Raw genomic sequence first — 13,821 nt, 5'->3', positions numbered from 1 at the left:
TTGTGATGTATGGGTATTTGCTGTTCTTGCTTGTACTTGGGCTTCCGTTGCCCTTGCTTTGGGGAGTTTATGTGTGTATCGGGCACCATCTCGACCAGGGATCATCAAGCTAGTATTAGTATTAAGTAATAAGTATCTATCCGTCAGATCTATCCATCTATAAATGCATGGAATCTCTGTCTGTGTGTGCCTGTCTGTCAGTCTGTCCCCAAATATCTCCAGAACCAAAAATCCCCAAATCTTTGTATCTGTGTTTCGTCTCCCCAAGTCCCGTTTTATGCCCATATGGAGATCTCTGCATCTGTCTGTGTCCCTTTTGTTTTATGCCCATACTGTATAAAATGCAAGGAGGCTGCAACACAACCCAAGTTTTAGTTGCTCTACACTGGCTGCCAGACACTTTTAGTATTCAATTTAAAGCTCTTCATGGTCTGGCACGTAGCGGAGTTGTTAAAACACTATGTGCCTGTCCGTAGCCTGAGGTCCTCTGATTCGGCTCTTCTTGTGTTCTCAAGTCTAGGTTGGTGACCAAGGACCGGGCCTTTGCCATCAAGGCCCTTAGACTCTGGAACAGCAGTTGGACCTCAGGCTTGCTAGTTCAATAACCATTTAAAAAAAATGTTATAACCCCATTTTTCTACAAAAGAAGCCTTTTAATCCTCTAATGGCAGCAGTTCAGTGCATCTAACCTGGTTGGTGCTTGTTTAATTGTGTTGTTGCTGTCATGTTAAATCCTCCTTTGGTTGTACAATTGCTTCTCTTTTGTAAAGCATTTTGTACATAATAAAAAGTGCTATATAAATAAAGTTTATTATTTATCTAGCACCTTTTATTATGATACAAAATGCTTATAATGCAAATATGGACATTACTGACATCAGCTGTGGTGTCCAGGTAGCTCCAGGTAGTGTCGGTAGAGCACTTGTTTTCGGACAACAGAATCAGCAATATTATAAACTCCTAATTTTCTCGAACTCAACTGCTATAAATCGGAAATCATCATCATCGGCCAAAACTTCCTCACACGTTCTACCCAAGACATTTCACTCAATATTGATGGCTCCACTGTCACCCTCCACCCATGTACGCAACCTGGGCATCATTTTCGACCCCACCCTCTCATTCCTCCCCCATGTAAACCAGGTCACCAAAACTGCCTTCTTCCACCTCAAGATCTTTGCCTGTCTCTGGCCCTCTCTGCAGCTGAAACACTCATCCATGCTTTCATCACATCCCGACTCGGCTATTGCAACAGTATCCTCCATGGTGATGGCACCACCTCCAAAGTCCTAAATAAACTTCAAAATGTCCAGAACTCAGCTCACCATACCTGTTCCAGAGACCATATTACACCAGTCCTCCACGACCTTCACTGGCTCCCGGATAAACAAAGAATCCACTTCAAAATAATACTCAACACCTACAAGGCACTGAACAATCTGGCTCCCCCTACCTCTCCGACCTCCTCAAACGTCATCATGTCCCCTCCCGCTCCCTCAGGTCTGGTTACGCCAACCTCCTTGAGGTCCCCAGGACCAAGTACCGTACCTGGGGTTGACAGAGATTTTGCTGCCCCAGCCCAGTGGAATGCACTCCCCAATACTCTCAGAGAAGCCCCCACCCTCCAAATCTTCAAAACCACTCTCAAAACCCACCTCTTCAATATGGCTTTCCCCAGCTAACTCCACAACCCCCCCATTCCACTGTTTTTATAGATTTTAGTCTTTAGTCTTAGCCCTTTCTTAGTGTTTTTCCCCACAAAATGTGAGATATTTATTTATTATTAACAAGGTTCTGAGTAAGTAGCACAGCTGGCTGGGTAACTACGATGTGCGGCAAGTACTCAAAGCTGATGGTAGGTGTTGTGGTCCACCTCAGCAAGTCTTTTCCATTATCAGCCCAAATATGGACATTACTGACGTCAGTACAAATCGGCACATCACATGCCCATAATATCTCTACACCCGTGGGGGTAGAGAGAGGGAGACTATTTCACCATGCAATAACCTGACCAATGCTGTGTACCGAAATCTGGCGCTTCGTGCAATAACACCGGCATCGCTGGTCAAGCTGAAAGTGCCATGTTTTCCGCTTATACAATATGTATTTTTATATGTAAACATAATTTTTAACGGTTGTACTATGCAAGTTGTAAGTAGATTATAACTGATTGCCACCCTATTGGTATGCAAGTCGACAGTGTGGCCATCGTACTGCTCTAGCTGCTACAGTAGGCTTATATTACATATTAATTTACGTACATAATATAAATTACTTAATACGTTCAAAACATTCAGAAATATATATAAGTAATTTGTGTTATTTGAAGTGGTCAACTATCCATTGCTATGAGACATTTTCATGTTGAAAATGTACAAACAATAATGAAGAGAATTCAGAATAATAATCCCACACACCTAATCAGAAAGAAATCTCTTATTGGGCCTAATCCAACCCCAGATCAGACACAAAGATATCATAACCACACTCAGGGCAAGAAAGCTAGGCCAGAGAGGTGAAAGCCAAACATTTTTAACAAAACATGGTCCAGAGTAGACTTTCTAGACCGAATGATAGTCGACTGTGTCGCTGGCTGGATGCCCAACAAGTTAGGTTTGTGTCCAATGCAGCAGTCCCCTCACTCCCCTGACACAGAAAGGAGTGAGAGCTAAGGAAAGCCTACCTTAATCCCTGATTAAGGTAGTCTTAGTACCAGCTAGCATTACTGTGCAGACAGACACTACACACACATCCCTGCATTAATATCCTCCATCCTTAAACGTCTTCCCTTACCCCTTGTCTTCCCTTGTCATCTTTGCTTTTCAGCAGCGTGTCCATGTGCTTGGACATCCTTGGTGGGAATCGGTGTGTGCAGCTAACAAAGTCAAGAAGTTCTACATCTGCACCCCTTCACACTGGTCATACTGTAATGCTCTACAGCACTTATTGTGGCCCTTATCAGCTTAATTCAACAGACTGCCTTTAAAAGCGCTCGCTGACAAGGTCACACCACAGACTACAGCACCCATTACCTATACGATGTCCTTCAATGGTAATGAGGTTGTTAATAATCTTACCTTTGGGTTACCTTACTTTTGAATTGTATTTTTCACTAGCATCTGACCCTAGCAGCAGCAGAATGTGTCATGGTAGTATCAAGTGCAACAGGCAAAACATGTTAGCACGTTTAACAGCACTTTCATTTTGTCAATTGTGAACACTTTGTATTGGAAAACCCCTAACTAATTATCTGGGAGCTCAATGACATGGCTTTCTTATGTAAACCTTCTATTAAGGCAATAATCCTAACATAACATGCAACAATGTCAGATGTGCCGCTTTCCTTCAAAATACTAGCCTACATGCTAATACAAAGAATTAAGACAGAAATTACAGAGTGGATCAAAACATCCTCTCCCAGCAGAAACCAAAGATCTTATATTAGGAGGGCATTCAGCATGTCTGAGACTCTCTGTCTTGACTACACTCTCTATAGAGACCCTTATGAATTGATAAGTCATCTCACTCTCCCCAGCTCCCAATTTGTGAACACTCAATGCCAATGTCATGACATGATGTTGCAATTTGTGTTCCTTACTCTTAAAACAGTCTCAGCAGTGTGTGTTCTCTGTCTATTAATAAGGTGAACCATTCAATCACCAAGTCTCCTTGGTGATTGAATGTTTCCCTTTACTGTAGGCCTTGATGCTTAGTTACTATGGGGACAACCCTTGGGATTTGGGAACTGACAAGATACATGTATATGTAGATTATACAGTATGCTTCTAAGATTGCTGTTGAGGATTTAAAAAAAGCATAGGAATATTATAGTATGTAGTATGAATAAGTGAACTTGAACGCAAAAAATAATATGAATAGAAAATGTGAATCTCTAGATTGTCCCCTGTAATATTTTAGCTCCTTATAATTGCTAGAAAAAACTGAAATTACAGTTAGGATATAATCCAAGAATGATGACTTGCATACTGAAGGTGAGGCCCCTATAGTCTGAGAGGAGAAATTAGAAAAAGTAGTGATCGGGAGAAGAATTGTTGAATGTGAATTAGACTGCTCAGCAGTGTTGGCTACATAATATTTGAGTTGCCTACAGCTGATATCTCTATCAGAATTACAGGAGCTCTTTTGTTACCGATTATGATTTGTGAGGTGATCACACTTCATTGTGGTGGTGTCACTCGCCGATTTACAAGCTAACACAATGCATCTTCTTGATGCGTGCGTCGTTAGTTGGCTTTAAAATCTGTTCTTTTCGGCGAGTGACACCAACGTGCCACAAATCTATTAGGCTCAAGTCTGTTAATACAGTGTGTTCTTCTACTCAGTGCTCCCATCCCCCTTCCTCTCATGGGTGCACACATACACACTCACTCAGGCAACGGAGAGTCTGGAATGAGGGAAAGCAAACACACCACACACATACAGAGTGTAAACACCAGGCACTGTGTGGGACATTTGACCTTGGTATGGAGGTCAAAACAGGGAGGGAGAAGGACAGGGAGGGAGGGAGGGAGAGAGGGACAGAAAGAGAAAAAAAGCGTGAAAGAAAAGGGACATGCTCAAATAATTTATTTTAGTGGGTGATTCAGCAGTATTCTGTAAGTCAGTGACAAGAAGTGAGATCAATCTAATTGAAGGATAGGAATGCCCCCTCTCATGCATTGCATTATTTAACTTAAACTTTAAAAACCCAATCGTTACAAATGTTTCAAGAGTACACATGATCACGCAAAGATGATTGCACAAGCACAATATATTTTGCATAATGAGTGGTATTAGTCCAGTTTGGTTCCATTCTATTATGTTATTATTAATACCACTTTTTTCTCCCAATTTACTTGTCATGCCATTTAAGGCCTCCCCACACATTTGTTGCCACTACTGTTGTTGTTGTTCCCTACTGGCTCACCTGCCAATGAAGAGCCCCCACCACCATGAGAACATAGTCCTACTCCTCCCATTCAGCACCCCACCGCTGACTGTCGCCGTCCCAGCCCACAGGAATATGTGCTGGGACAAAGATCACCCTCCCCGCCCGGCTTCCCTCCACAGTGGTGGACAGGTACTTTACCCCTGCACCACCTGAGCGCATTATTTAATAATATCTAATATTGGTTCGATTCAACTTCAAAGGCACATCAGTGTGTCACAGCACACCCTTTGTCCATTTAGCCTAGTCCAGGCATGATAGAGAATACCAGATATGGCATTTTAGTTCAAGCAAGCAACGTGCAGCAGAACAAATCTGCTTTATTTTGCATTCACAAAAGCCTGCTTCATTCTGTTGATATAACAAACAAACCCATAAATGGATTTTGCCTGTCTTTATTAAAACAAAAAGCTTAATATGCAGAGACATGATGCACCAGCACCACCTAACAACTCAGTAGCACCATCTATGGACAGAAGCCGATGCCTGAAGGCCTCTCCAGACAGGCCAGTCTTGTTTCAACATTTCTCCTGTCTACAAGATAAGATCTTCCAGATCAGCAGTAATAAACTGGCTACTCAGGTACGCACATTTTAAAATAATATGGTCTTATAACTAAGCTAGAATTGACCTTTATTAAAATGTGATCAGGTAAATGGATTGACTGACAGGTGAATGTACTCATAACTCAGTCCAGTTTCTTCAAGATGTGGTATGACATTGTACAATAAGAAGTAGAACAACAACCTTATTGTTTGAATTTCATCCCATCAACCACTGTTAAGGGGGCTGTCCTGTCAAGAGAATCTTGAATGTTTCTACCAAGCTTGATATGTGTTATACTGTAGGACAAAACAAAACTTTTTGTCCCCAATAATATAAACGGACCCACTGCCAGCATCCGTCTCATTCAGCTACCACTGCAAATTAGTGTGTTTTCTCTTGCCTGTTTCTGGACATAAAGTTGGTCATAATTTGACTAAACTGACTGAAGTTTAATCAGCCAAGACAAGAGGCTGAAAAGTTGTTGTATGAGTAATGAGACACACCCATTCCTACAGTGGACACCCATTACAACAATAGAACATGACTTCTATTATTGTCTGTATCCTACATGTTACATGGAGGACTCACCAAAGAGGTGGCTGGTAATGGAGGAAGGGTTGTCAAACAGGAAGGACAACATCAAAGTAGGCTATGATGAGAGTAGCCTACTCAATAAACTTAAGCCAGGGGTAGAGGGTACATGGATTGTCTTTGCTGCTGAAAACCAATGTCTTGAACAATCATCATCATCCATATGGTCAACCACTAACGAACATTTCAGACCGAGAAAAACTCATACAAAGCACACCTCTGACGGGGGATAATGTTCTGTGATTTGATCATGTCTCACAGCTTCTCCAAAGTCACTGCCTTTCAGTTCATTATGTAATAATGGCAGTTGAAATGTTTTAAGTAATGCCAAACAATAATGATCTATATGGCATGCCAAAGCCTAGCTTAAATTACAGAAGCCACAATGCTGACAATAATGCAGCTTAGTACTGCACATTTTACTCAGCTATTGGGTTCCTGTCAATTTTAAAATAGCCCAGAGCTTGCGTTAAATGCGTTTGTATTGTAGCCTTGGATCAAGACGGTCTTGTATCAAAGCTACGTTTGTGTAAATATGCAAGAAATCTGTTTCCTAGGCTATAAAAGGAGCCTAATATAAAATACATGTATACGTACTGAGATGTATCATGAATTAACAATAGCACTCTGACTCTCTCTCACACACACACACACACACACACACAGTCTCAAAATAGGCCAAAATATCCCGACGTGTTACCTGCCATCATGGAAAGCAAGGTTTTGCAACCAAATCATCACCACATCTGCCTGCAAAGCAAACAACGTTAGCCTTCATTTACCTGCTGTTTGTCAAAATGCTCCCTCTCCGCACCTAGATGGGTCTCCGTCCTCTTACTTTTCACCCTGGAAGGCACCTGTCTTATGCTATTCATCCTCAGTTGGTTATCGCAGGGATAGCGACGGGATTTAGCAATGAAAACGTTGAAAATCCAAACGTGTTATTCGGCCAAACGACGTGCGATCATGTATCTTTATCTCCTCTTGTAGCAGCAACCCGGGCGCAAACAACGCAGTCGTTCAGTCATTTGGAACTGAAGTAGAGGCTGGATTCACTGAAGATGATGATGCATCGCGGTTGAAGGAGGAAAAACCAACTGAGTGAGCGAGACAAACGTGTTTGCATTACGTGGACGGATCCTCCCCCTAACCGTGGAAGGTGCCTGACTAGCTCGCAGAGCCTATAGGCAGTGTTGCCATGTCGGCTTATTATAAGCGACTTTGGGTTTCTTTTTCTGTAAAGTCACAAGTGTAGGCCTACTTGCTTATTTAGGCTTGCTTCCAAATGTTTTAATTATTATTTAAACCAGTGGTTCTCACATATTTTCATGAAAATGCTTTTTGACAGGGAGCATATGATTTGTGGTGTTGGAATGTTTCAAAAATATTCAAAATATTCCACATTTTATTTCAAGAGTTTTTGAAAACAGCAGATCTATAAGCTCGGCTATTTTCAAATAGCCGATGATTGGTTTAAAGTGCTCGTGTTGTCTAGTTGCTTCTTTTGGGCTTGTTTTCCTTGACCTGGTTGCTTATTTCTCTCACAAAACATGGCAACGCTACCTATAGGCTACACCAGAGGGCAACACTATTAATAAAAATCACACCCTGTGTGAAGGAAGCGGTGCCTTTGGGGCGGTAGTCCATGTACAAAATTTGTTCTCCATAGGATGCTGCGAACTTCAGTTATGGCTGTTTGAAGGCCAGCCAATGGGAAGACAGAGGGGGCGGGGCTTCAGCAATTCATGCTGGTCCCTCTTGGTGGTCTAAGTCCACATACCAAATGTGGACTTGGTGGCATGCTGCAAACTGGAGTTATAGCTGTTTAAAATCCCGTGCTCATCCCGTGCTTCCACGGACATCCCGTGCTCAAACGGGCGGACGGACATAACTTACGGGGGGGGGTCCCTGGAGCCTGCTTTGATAACTTCAGCAATTCATGCTCGTCCCTATTGGTGGTCTAAGTCCACATATCAAATTAGGACTTGGTGGCATGCTGCGAACTGGAGTTATAGCTGTTTGAAATCCCGTGCTATAAACGGGCGGACGGACATAACATCATTGGGGGTCCCTGGACCCCTCTTTGATAAGCAGTGGCACGTGTGGCCAAAGAGAGGAGAGATGGCATAGGCAATGTCCAAGGCCGTGTGTGTGTGTGTGTGTGTGTGTGTGTGTGTGTGTGTGTGTGTGTGTGTGTGTGTGTGTGCGTGTGTTTGTATGTGTTTCTTCTTTGCCGTCAGGCTCATACGGACGGACGGACATACGGACAAAGTCAAGTGTAGAGCGGTTGGCACCGCTAAAAATGCGAACATTCCACCCAACCCAACCAACCCCACCAGCATTCTCCCGTGACATCACTTCGATCTGTCAAACTGCTCTAATTTCAAATGATTCAGCATCTTATTTGACCCATAGGGTAGATATAGATATGAGTGTAGAGTAGACTGTGTTAAGATACAATTATTAATTATTATCCAATGAAATACAATTTATCTGAACATGGATTTAATACAATATTTGACAGCCAAGAACCATGAAAAACACATTTGAAAGGGTAGAAGGGGGCCAGGGGGGAATTGCTTTGCGTGCTTGAAGACAGTCTCCCTTATTTTGACTAGAGATGCAAAAATTAAGTAAATAAATTAACGTAGTAATGTTAACATTGTAGCCATGTCACAGAATTATAACGAAAGACAAAACCAGGAACATAGTGGTTGGTGAAGACCAAGTTACTGGCACTGGCCTTACAGAGCTGGAGCTTGCTCCCTGCACTGGATGCTCACTGGTGGATGGGTCAAATACAGAGGATTCATTTCACCAAGGGGATCAACAGATCAATTTAACTTCATTATTGAAGCTGAAAATCTTGTTTTTGTTGGATATTTGTACTGAAATATCAACTTTTACATAGGCCTGGTGTAACAGAGTTAGAAATATCCTTGTATTCATTCCACCAAATACACAGACAGACACAACCCGTTACACTAGTTTTTCCCAAAGTGTAAGCAAATGTCTTTACCTAGTGACAATTTGATGGAGTGAAGAGTCCTAAGTTTAGCCTAATGGACATAAAAGCATTGATCATTGGTTAGGGTTGCATGTCCTTCATAAGCCCTGCCTGTAGCATCTTCATGCTTGCTAGACTGGATTTTCATGTTCACAGTGCCAGTTGGAGCAGTCACCCTGGCATTCTGTTCCAAGGTATGCAGGTGAAGGAAGCAGAAAGGCTGATGGGACAACAGGAGAACAGAACAAAAGGATGTGTTTGCACCACTGGCCAAACTGGCTCTCTCACATTCTTCCCCATGCATGGCCGAACATTGACAGGCCACATTGACAGCCTATCTTTATCCAATGAACCCTAGCATCCCTATTCTGGGAATGTCATATAGAGGAACATTCAGCAAAAATAGCCAAACATTTGGCAAACAATAGCAGATTTAAAAGCTCACAATGTGTCGGAACATAATGCGTTGTGAGCTTGTAGATCAGCTATTGTCTGGGAAGACATTGGTGTAAATGGAAAAAGGAGGGGAGGAAGTAGCCTACAGACCCCTGGAGGAACTTGGTCAACAAATACGGTTTAAGTGGTTAAACTGGTATGGCCCAAATCACATCCCCGGGTTAAGTGACAGAATAGCCTATTACCTATTGTATGTTCTACCTTTAAAAGTGAGAAAAACTGTCATTGCAGCAAATATAGCCTACTCTATATCCTGAGTGAAGGAATACATTGCACATATGCTAATAAAACAAGGTATAATACTAGCAAAAACCTAGCAGCAATAGTAATAAACTATAAAGTGAAGAGAATATCGGGTGTACAGTGTGTAAGTGCAGAAATAAATCTAAAATAACACCATGTGTAAAATAAATAAAATGAAATAAACAGTATCGATAGACAAATCACATAGTACTTAGAATTGCATCATCCCAGGGTTACTGAGGTAGAATAACCAACCAGCCAGAGGAAAAATATAGTCTACAGGAAATAGAATATAATGGTATAAGAAATTAGCAACCGGGATATACATAATACTACATACTGTACATGCAGCAACATGTTGGCCAGTGCAAAATGTCTTTTTACAATCTCACAAACTTGATGGCCGGTGTGCTTAATCATAGTCTACTACACAACTAGTTTGCTTGGCACCATTGTTCTGTACAGACACAACAATGTTGCTTCCTTTTTTCCCCTCTTAAAAATTAGAAGTCAGCATAACCTCTGATTACTTAGCCATTTCAGTCAGATAAGTTCTATTTTAAAGCTGGTTCTATAAAAGAAGAAGCATGGTTCATGCTAGGGCTTGTGTACTAAGCTGTAGTTTCAAATGTGAATCACTAGAGAGCAGTAGAGGTTTGCAGCCTCTCATGATTTTGTGGTCTGTATTTTCAATGATATTGGTAGTTATTTATTGTTATAACAATTAAGTTGCTATGTGCAAATTCTATATTCCACAATCCAAATAACGATTTGGTGGTTTGATAAAGAATCTTGGTGTATTGGTAAAATAAAAACTCTTGTAAACATTCTTACAGTCACCACACACTTCAGAGATTGAGATTCAATCCATACAAAGTCTACATAATTATAGGCTATTTTTTCAAGTCAGAGCTAAACTCAGTTATTTATTTCATAAATCTAAGGGCAACGTTAGCCTAAGTGGTTTTATGCAGCTGGCCACTGGAACTGAATTGGTGAGAGCTTTTATTCATGAGAGTGATTGATAGACAGGACATCCGCTAATTCACATACCAAGCCACAATTCTGTCCATTCAACCATGAAAACTTAGAGGACATTACACTTCTGAAATCCTCCTCATGCTGCCTAGATATTCAGCCAACATGCATTTAAAAAATGCACTAAACAACGGCTTTGATGATCTTCCAATCAAGATTTCAACAGCCCTTAATCTCTGTCCCCGGCCTGGTAGAGATAACTATTTAATAATACACAGATTAATAATACAGTTCACAAAAAAATAAAATAAAAACAGCAAAAAAGTTCTGGGCTCTCTTTACTACTACCCAAACTACCAGCACCGCTTTTTCACTCGGTGCCCCATGCTCTCTGTTTCAACCTCTATACTTAACAAGTTTGGTGTTGTGGTCTTGGGTTAGAGATGTTGGAGCGGGCATGTGTATTTCATTTCACATGTAGTGCCATGAAGTGCAATACCTACTGACTACTTCCAGATACAACCTATATGACATAGTGTCAGGGGCTTTCCTGTGCTAAAGGGAACTGAATTCAGAATTGTTGCACCATCAAGTAACACACTTTATCAGGGGTGGTAAGCCTGATGACGACTGGACATGACACTGGGGAAATTGATGACACAACATACTGTCTAGTACCATAGTTTTTACCTTGTATATGAAGTGTATGTGTATGTACAATACAGTACAGTACAGTACATATTGTTTTGTCAGGATAGCAGATCATGAATAATTTGTTAGATATATAAAGTTCATTACACTTTAGTCTTTAGTTAATATAATTTTATTGCAGATAGCTGCTACTCCAATTTGCAGCTGTTGCTACTGCATATTGACATTTTTACTATACTTACAGATGAAAATAACTATGTTTCCCGGAGAATATCCTACATAAGCAAACAAGGTTGTATCCTATGGAGGTGTCTTCTTCTCGTGAAACACATTTCCCCTAGATTCACGGTTATTTTTATATTGGCAAAACTAAGGTCACACACATATATGTTTAGTTTATTTATATGCATGTTGTTATTCCTTCGTTTCAATGCCTACCTGAAGCCATATGTTATACAGTACAGTAGGTCTAACCTATCAGAACCAGTGGAGTATACAAGATGGGCTAATAAGATGAAAACAGCAAGTAAGTCAGTCAGTCAGTACTGCATTGTCCATTAAGGGAAATTTATGGTAAAGACAGAATCACACAAGTAACACTGACAAGTACACACAGCAATACAAAACAGTACATCTTGTTTTGACATGATGTAATGATGATTTACATGATGTAAATCGTATTAAACAGTAATAACACATAGGCTGCATAGGCAGCAATAGACTAGAATGCTGTATCTGGAATAGGAGTAGATAAATACAAAACAGCTGAACACAGCTATAAACCGCTAGAAAATAGTATACCGTTATATAAAAAACAAAACTATAAAGGTAATATATTTATAAAATGTATTATGTACGTGAAAATGTATTTTCTGTTCTGTTTCCTAAAGAGCTGGGGGAGACCCGTTACCGAACAATTACTGTAATGATTGCTATTTAACACTTACACACCCTTTAATGGCAACTTCCTCAATCTGTGACTTTAGTCTTTTGATGCTAAATGTATTAACTAAATGCACTTTATATGGGGGAAAAGAAATAGGAATACTTGTGCAAATAATATAACACTTGTGTACAGCTGATGAACAAAGGAAAAATAAAAACATGCGATTCATATGTACAAATTAACTTGGTTCACAATAATTGTTTTTATTGTTGACAGTGGCTTGTCATAATTGGCTAATGGTCTTGGAACCCGTTTCTCGTGTTTTATCCCCTGCTTCTGTGTCCTCTGCTTGACGTACTCGAATAGCTCTCTTGAAGATTTTCTGGAATGCAGGGCTGGAGAGGTAGTAAACAATAGGATCCAACGTGCTGTTGAGATAGGTCAGGGTGATGGTAATGTAAAATGCTGTGTCCAGATGCTCCAGCTCATCACAATCATCAGAGTCAAGCCTTTGACTCTTGATCCAGGCCAGTAGCTCTGTAATGTTACTTGGGAGGAAGCAGATAATGAAGACGACCACCACTACCATTAGGAACCACAGAGCCTTTTTGATCTTGGCATTTTGACCCAGCTGTCTCCTTCTCAGATGACCAATGATTTGGAATGTGCAGTAGAGTATTACAGCCAGTGGAAGCCAGAAGGAAAGTAAAAATTCAGATCTATGCCAGATCAGAATAGGATTGGACTCACCCTCTTGCAACTCACCCTCAACCTCAGCCGTAAAGCTCTCACAGTGAATTGTGTTGTTTCTTGGTATAGCCAGGAGATGAGCAGTCATTGAGATGGTGACCACCCACAGCCCAAATGCACAGCATACTGCTTTGCAGATACTTAAAGAATTGATGGGATGGTGGGGATGCACCACACGCACATACCTGTCCACAGCAACAGTCATTAAGAACATGATACTTCCAGTGCGGTTCATTGCCAACATGAAGAGAGAAATGTTGCAGAAAGTATCTCCAAACATCCATTTCATCCCAGAGAAGTAGTAGCTTGCACGGAAAGGCAGAACTACAATGAGCAGGAAGTCAGCCAGGGCCAGGTTGAATATGATGACAGTGCTGCTCTTCCAAGGTTTCAGATGGAAACAGAAGATCCAGAGAGCCAGGCCATTACCGATGACACCCAGAATAAACTCAGTGATTAGTACTGGAGGTAGCAGTTGGATGAGCAAAGTTCCATTGAAAAGGCAGTGCATTTTCACATACAATATGTCTTGGTTTGTTGGATACAGGTCCACGAAATAAGCAAATTCTTATTGCACGGCACGCTTATAAGAGGTGGCACTTGCTGAGCAGAGAAGCACTGTGGTTTGAAGGATGACTCTTTTGGCCATGTCACAGGAACCGAAACCCACCTTGTGTTAGCAGCAGTCATATAGAAAATGACAGACAGATGTGAGTGGCACCGCACTGTAATGAATAAAATAAATGTTCTATAATGGATAATTAA

At 41.1% G+C, this 13,821-nt stretch overlaps 2 protein-coding genes across 3 annotated transcripts in view; both read right to left on the bottom strand.

Moving 5' to 3' along the window:
• hip1rb (huntingtin interacting protein 1 related b) overlaps positions 1-7,168 on the bottom strand; it is a 31,672-nt gene extending 24,504 nt beyond the window's left edge. For both annotated transcript variants that reach the window (XM_084055289.1, XM_084055290.1), the window contains exon 1: positions 6,868-7,168. In XM_084055289.1, coding sequence (XP_083911415.1) covers positions 6,868-6,960 — 93 coding nt within the window. In that variant the 5' untranslated portion in view covers positions 6,961-7,168. The remainder of the gene's footprint in view (positions 1-6,867) is intronic.
• Positions 7,169-12,246: 5,078 nt separating this feature from the next.
• On the bottom strand, positions 12,247-13,567 carry LOC311043636 (hydroxycarboxylic acid receptor 2-like; the record flags this gene model as incomplete). The annotated part of the gene is made up of 1 exon (XM_084054944.1): positions 12,247-13,567. The coding sequence occupies one exon, from the start codon at positions 13,565-13,567 to the stop codon at positions 12,590-12,592; it is 978 nt and encodes a 325-aa protein (XP_083911070.1). The 3' UTR covers positions 12,247-12,589.
• Positions 13,568-13,821: the final 254 nt, after the last annotated feature.

This window comes from Gymnoscopelus microlampas (genome assembly GCF_963454915.1).
Source record: "Gymnoscopelus microlampas genome assembly, chromosome: 4".
NCBI lineage: Eukaryota > Metazoa > Chordata > Actinopteri > Myctophiformes > Myctophidae > Gymnoscopelus > Gymnoscopelus microlampas.
This window is presented reverse-complemented; position numbering and strand designations above follow the sequence as displayed.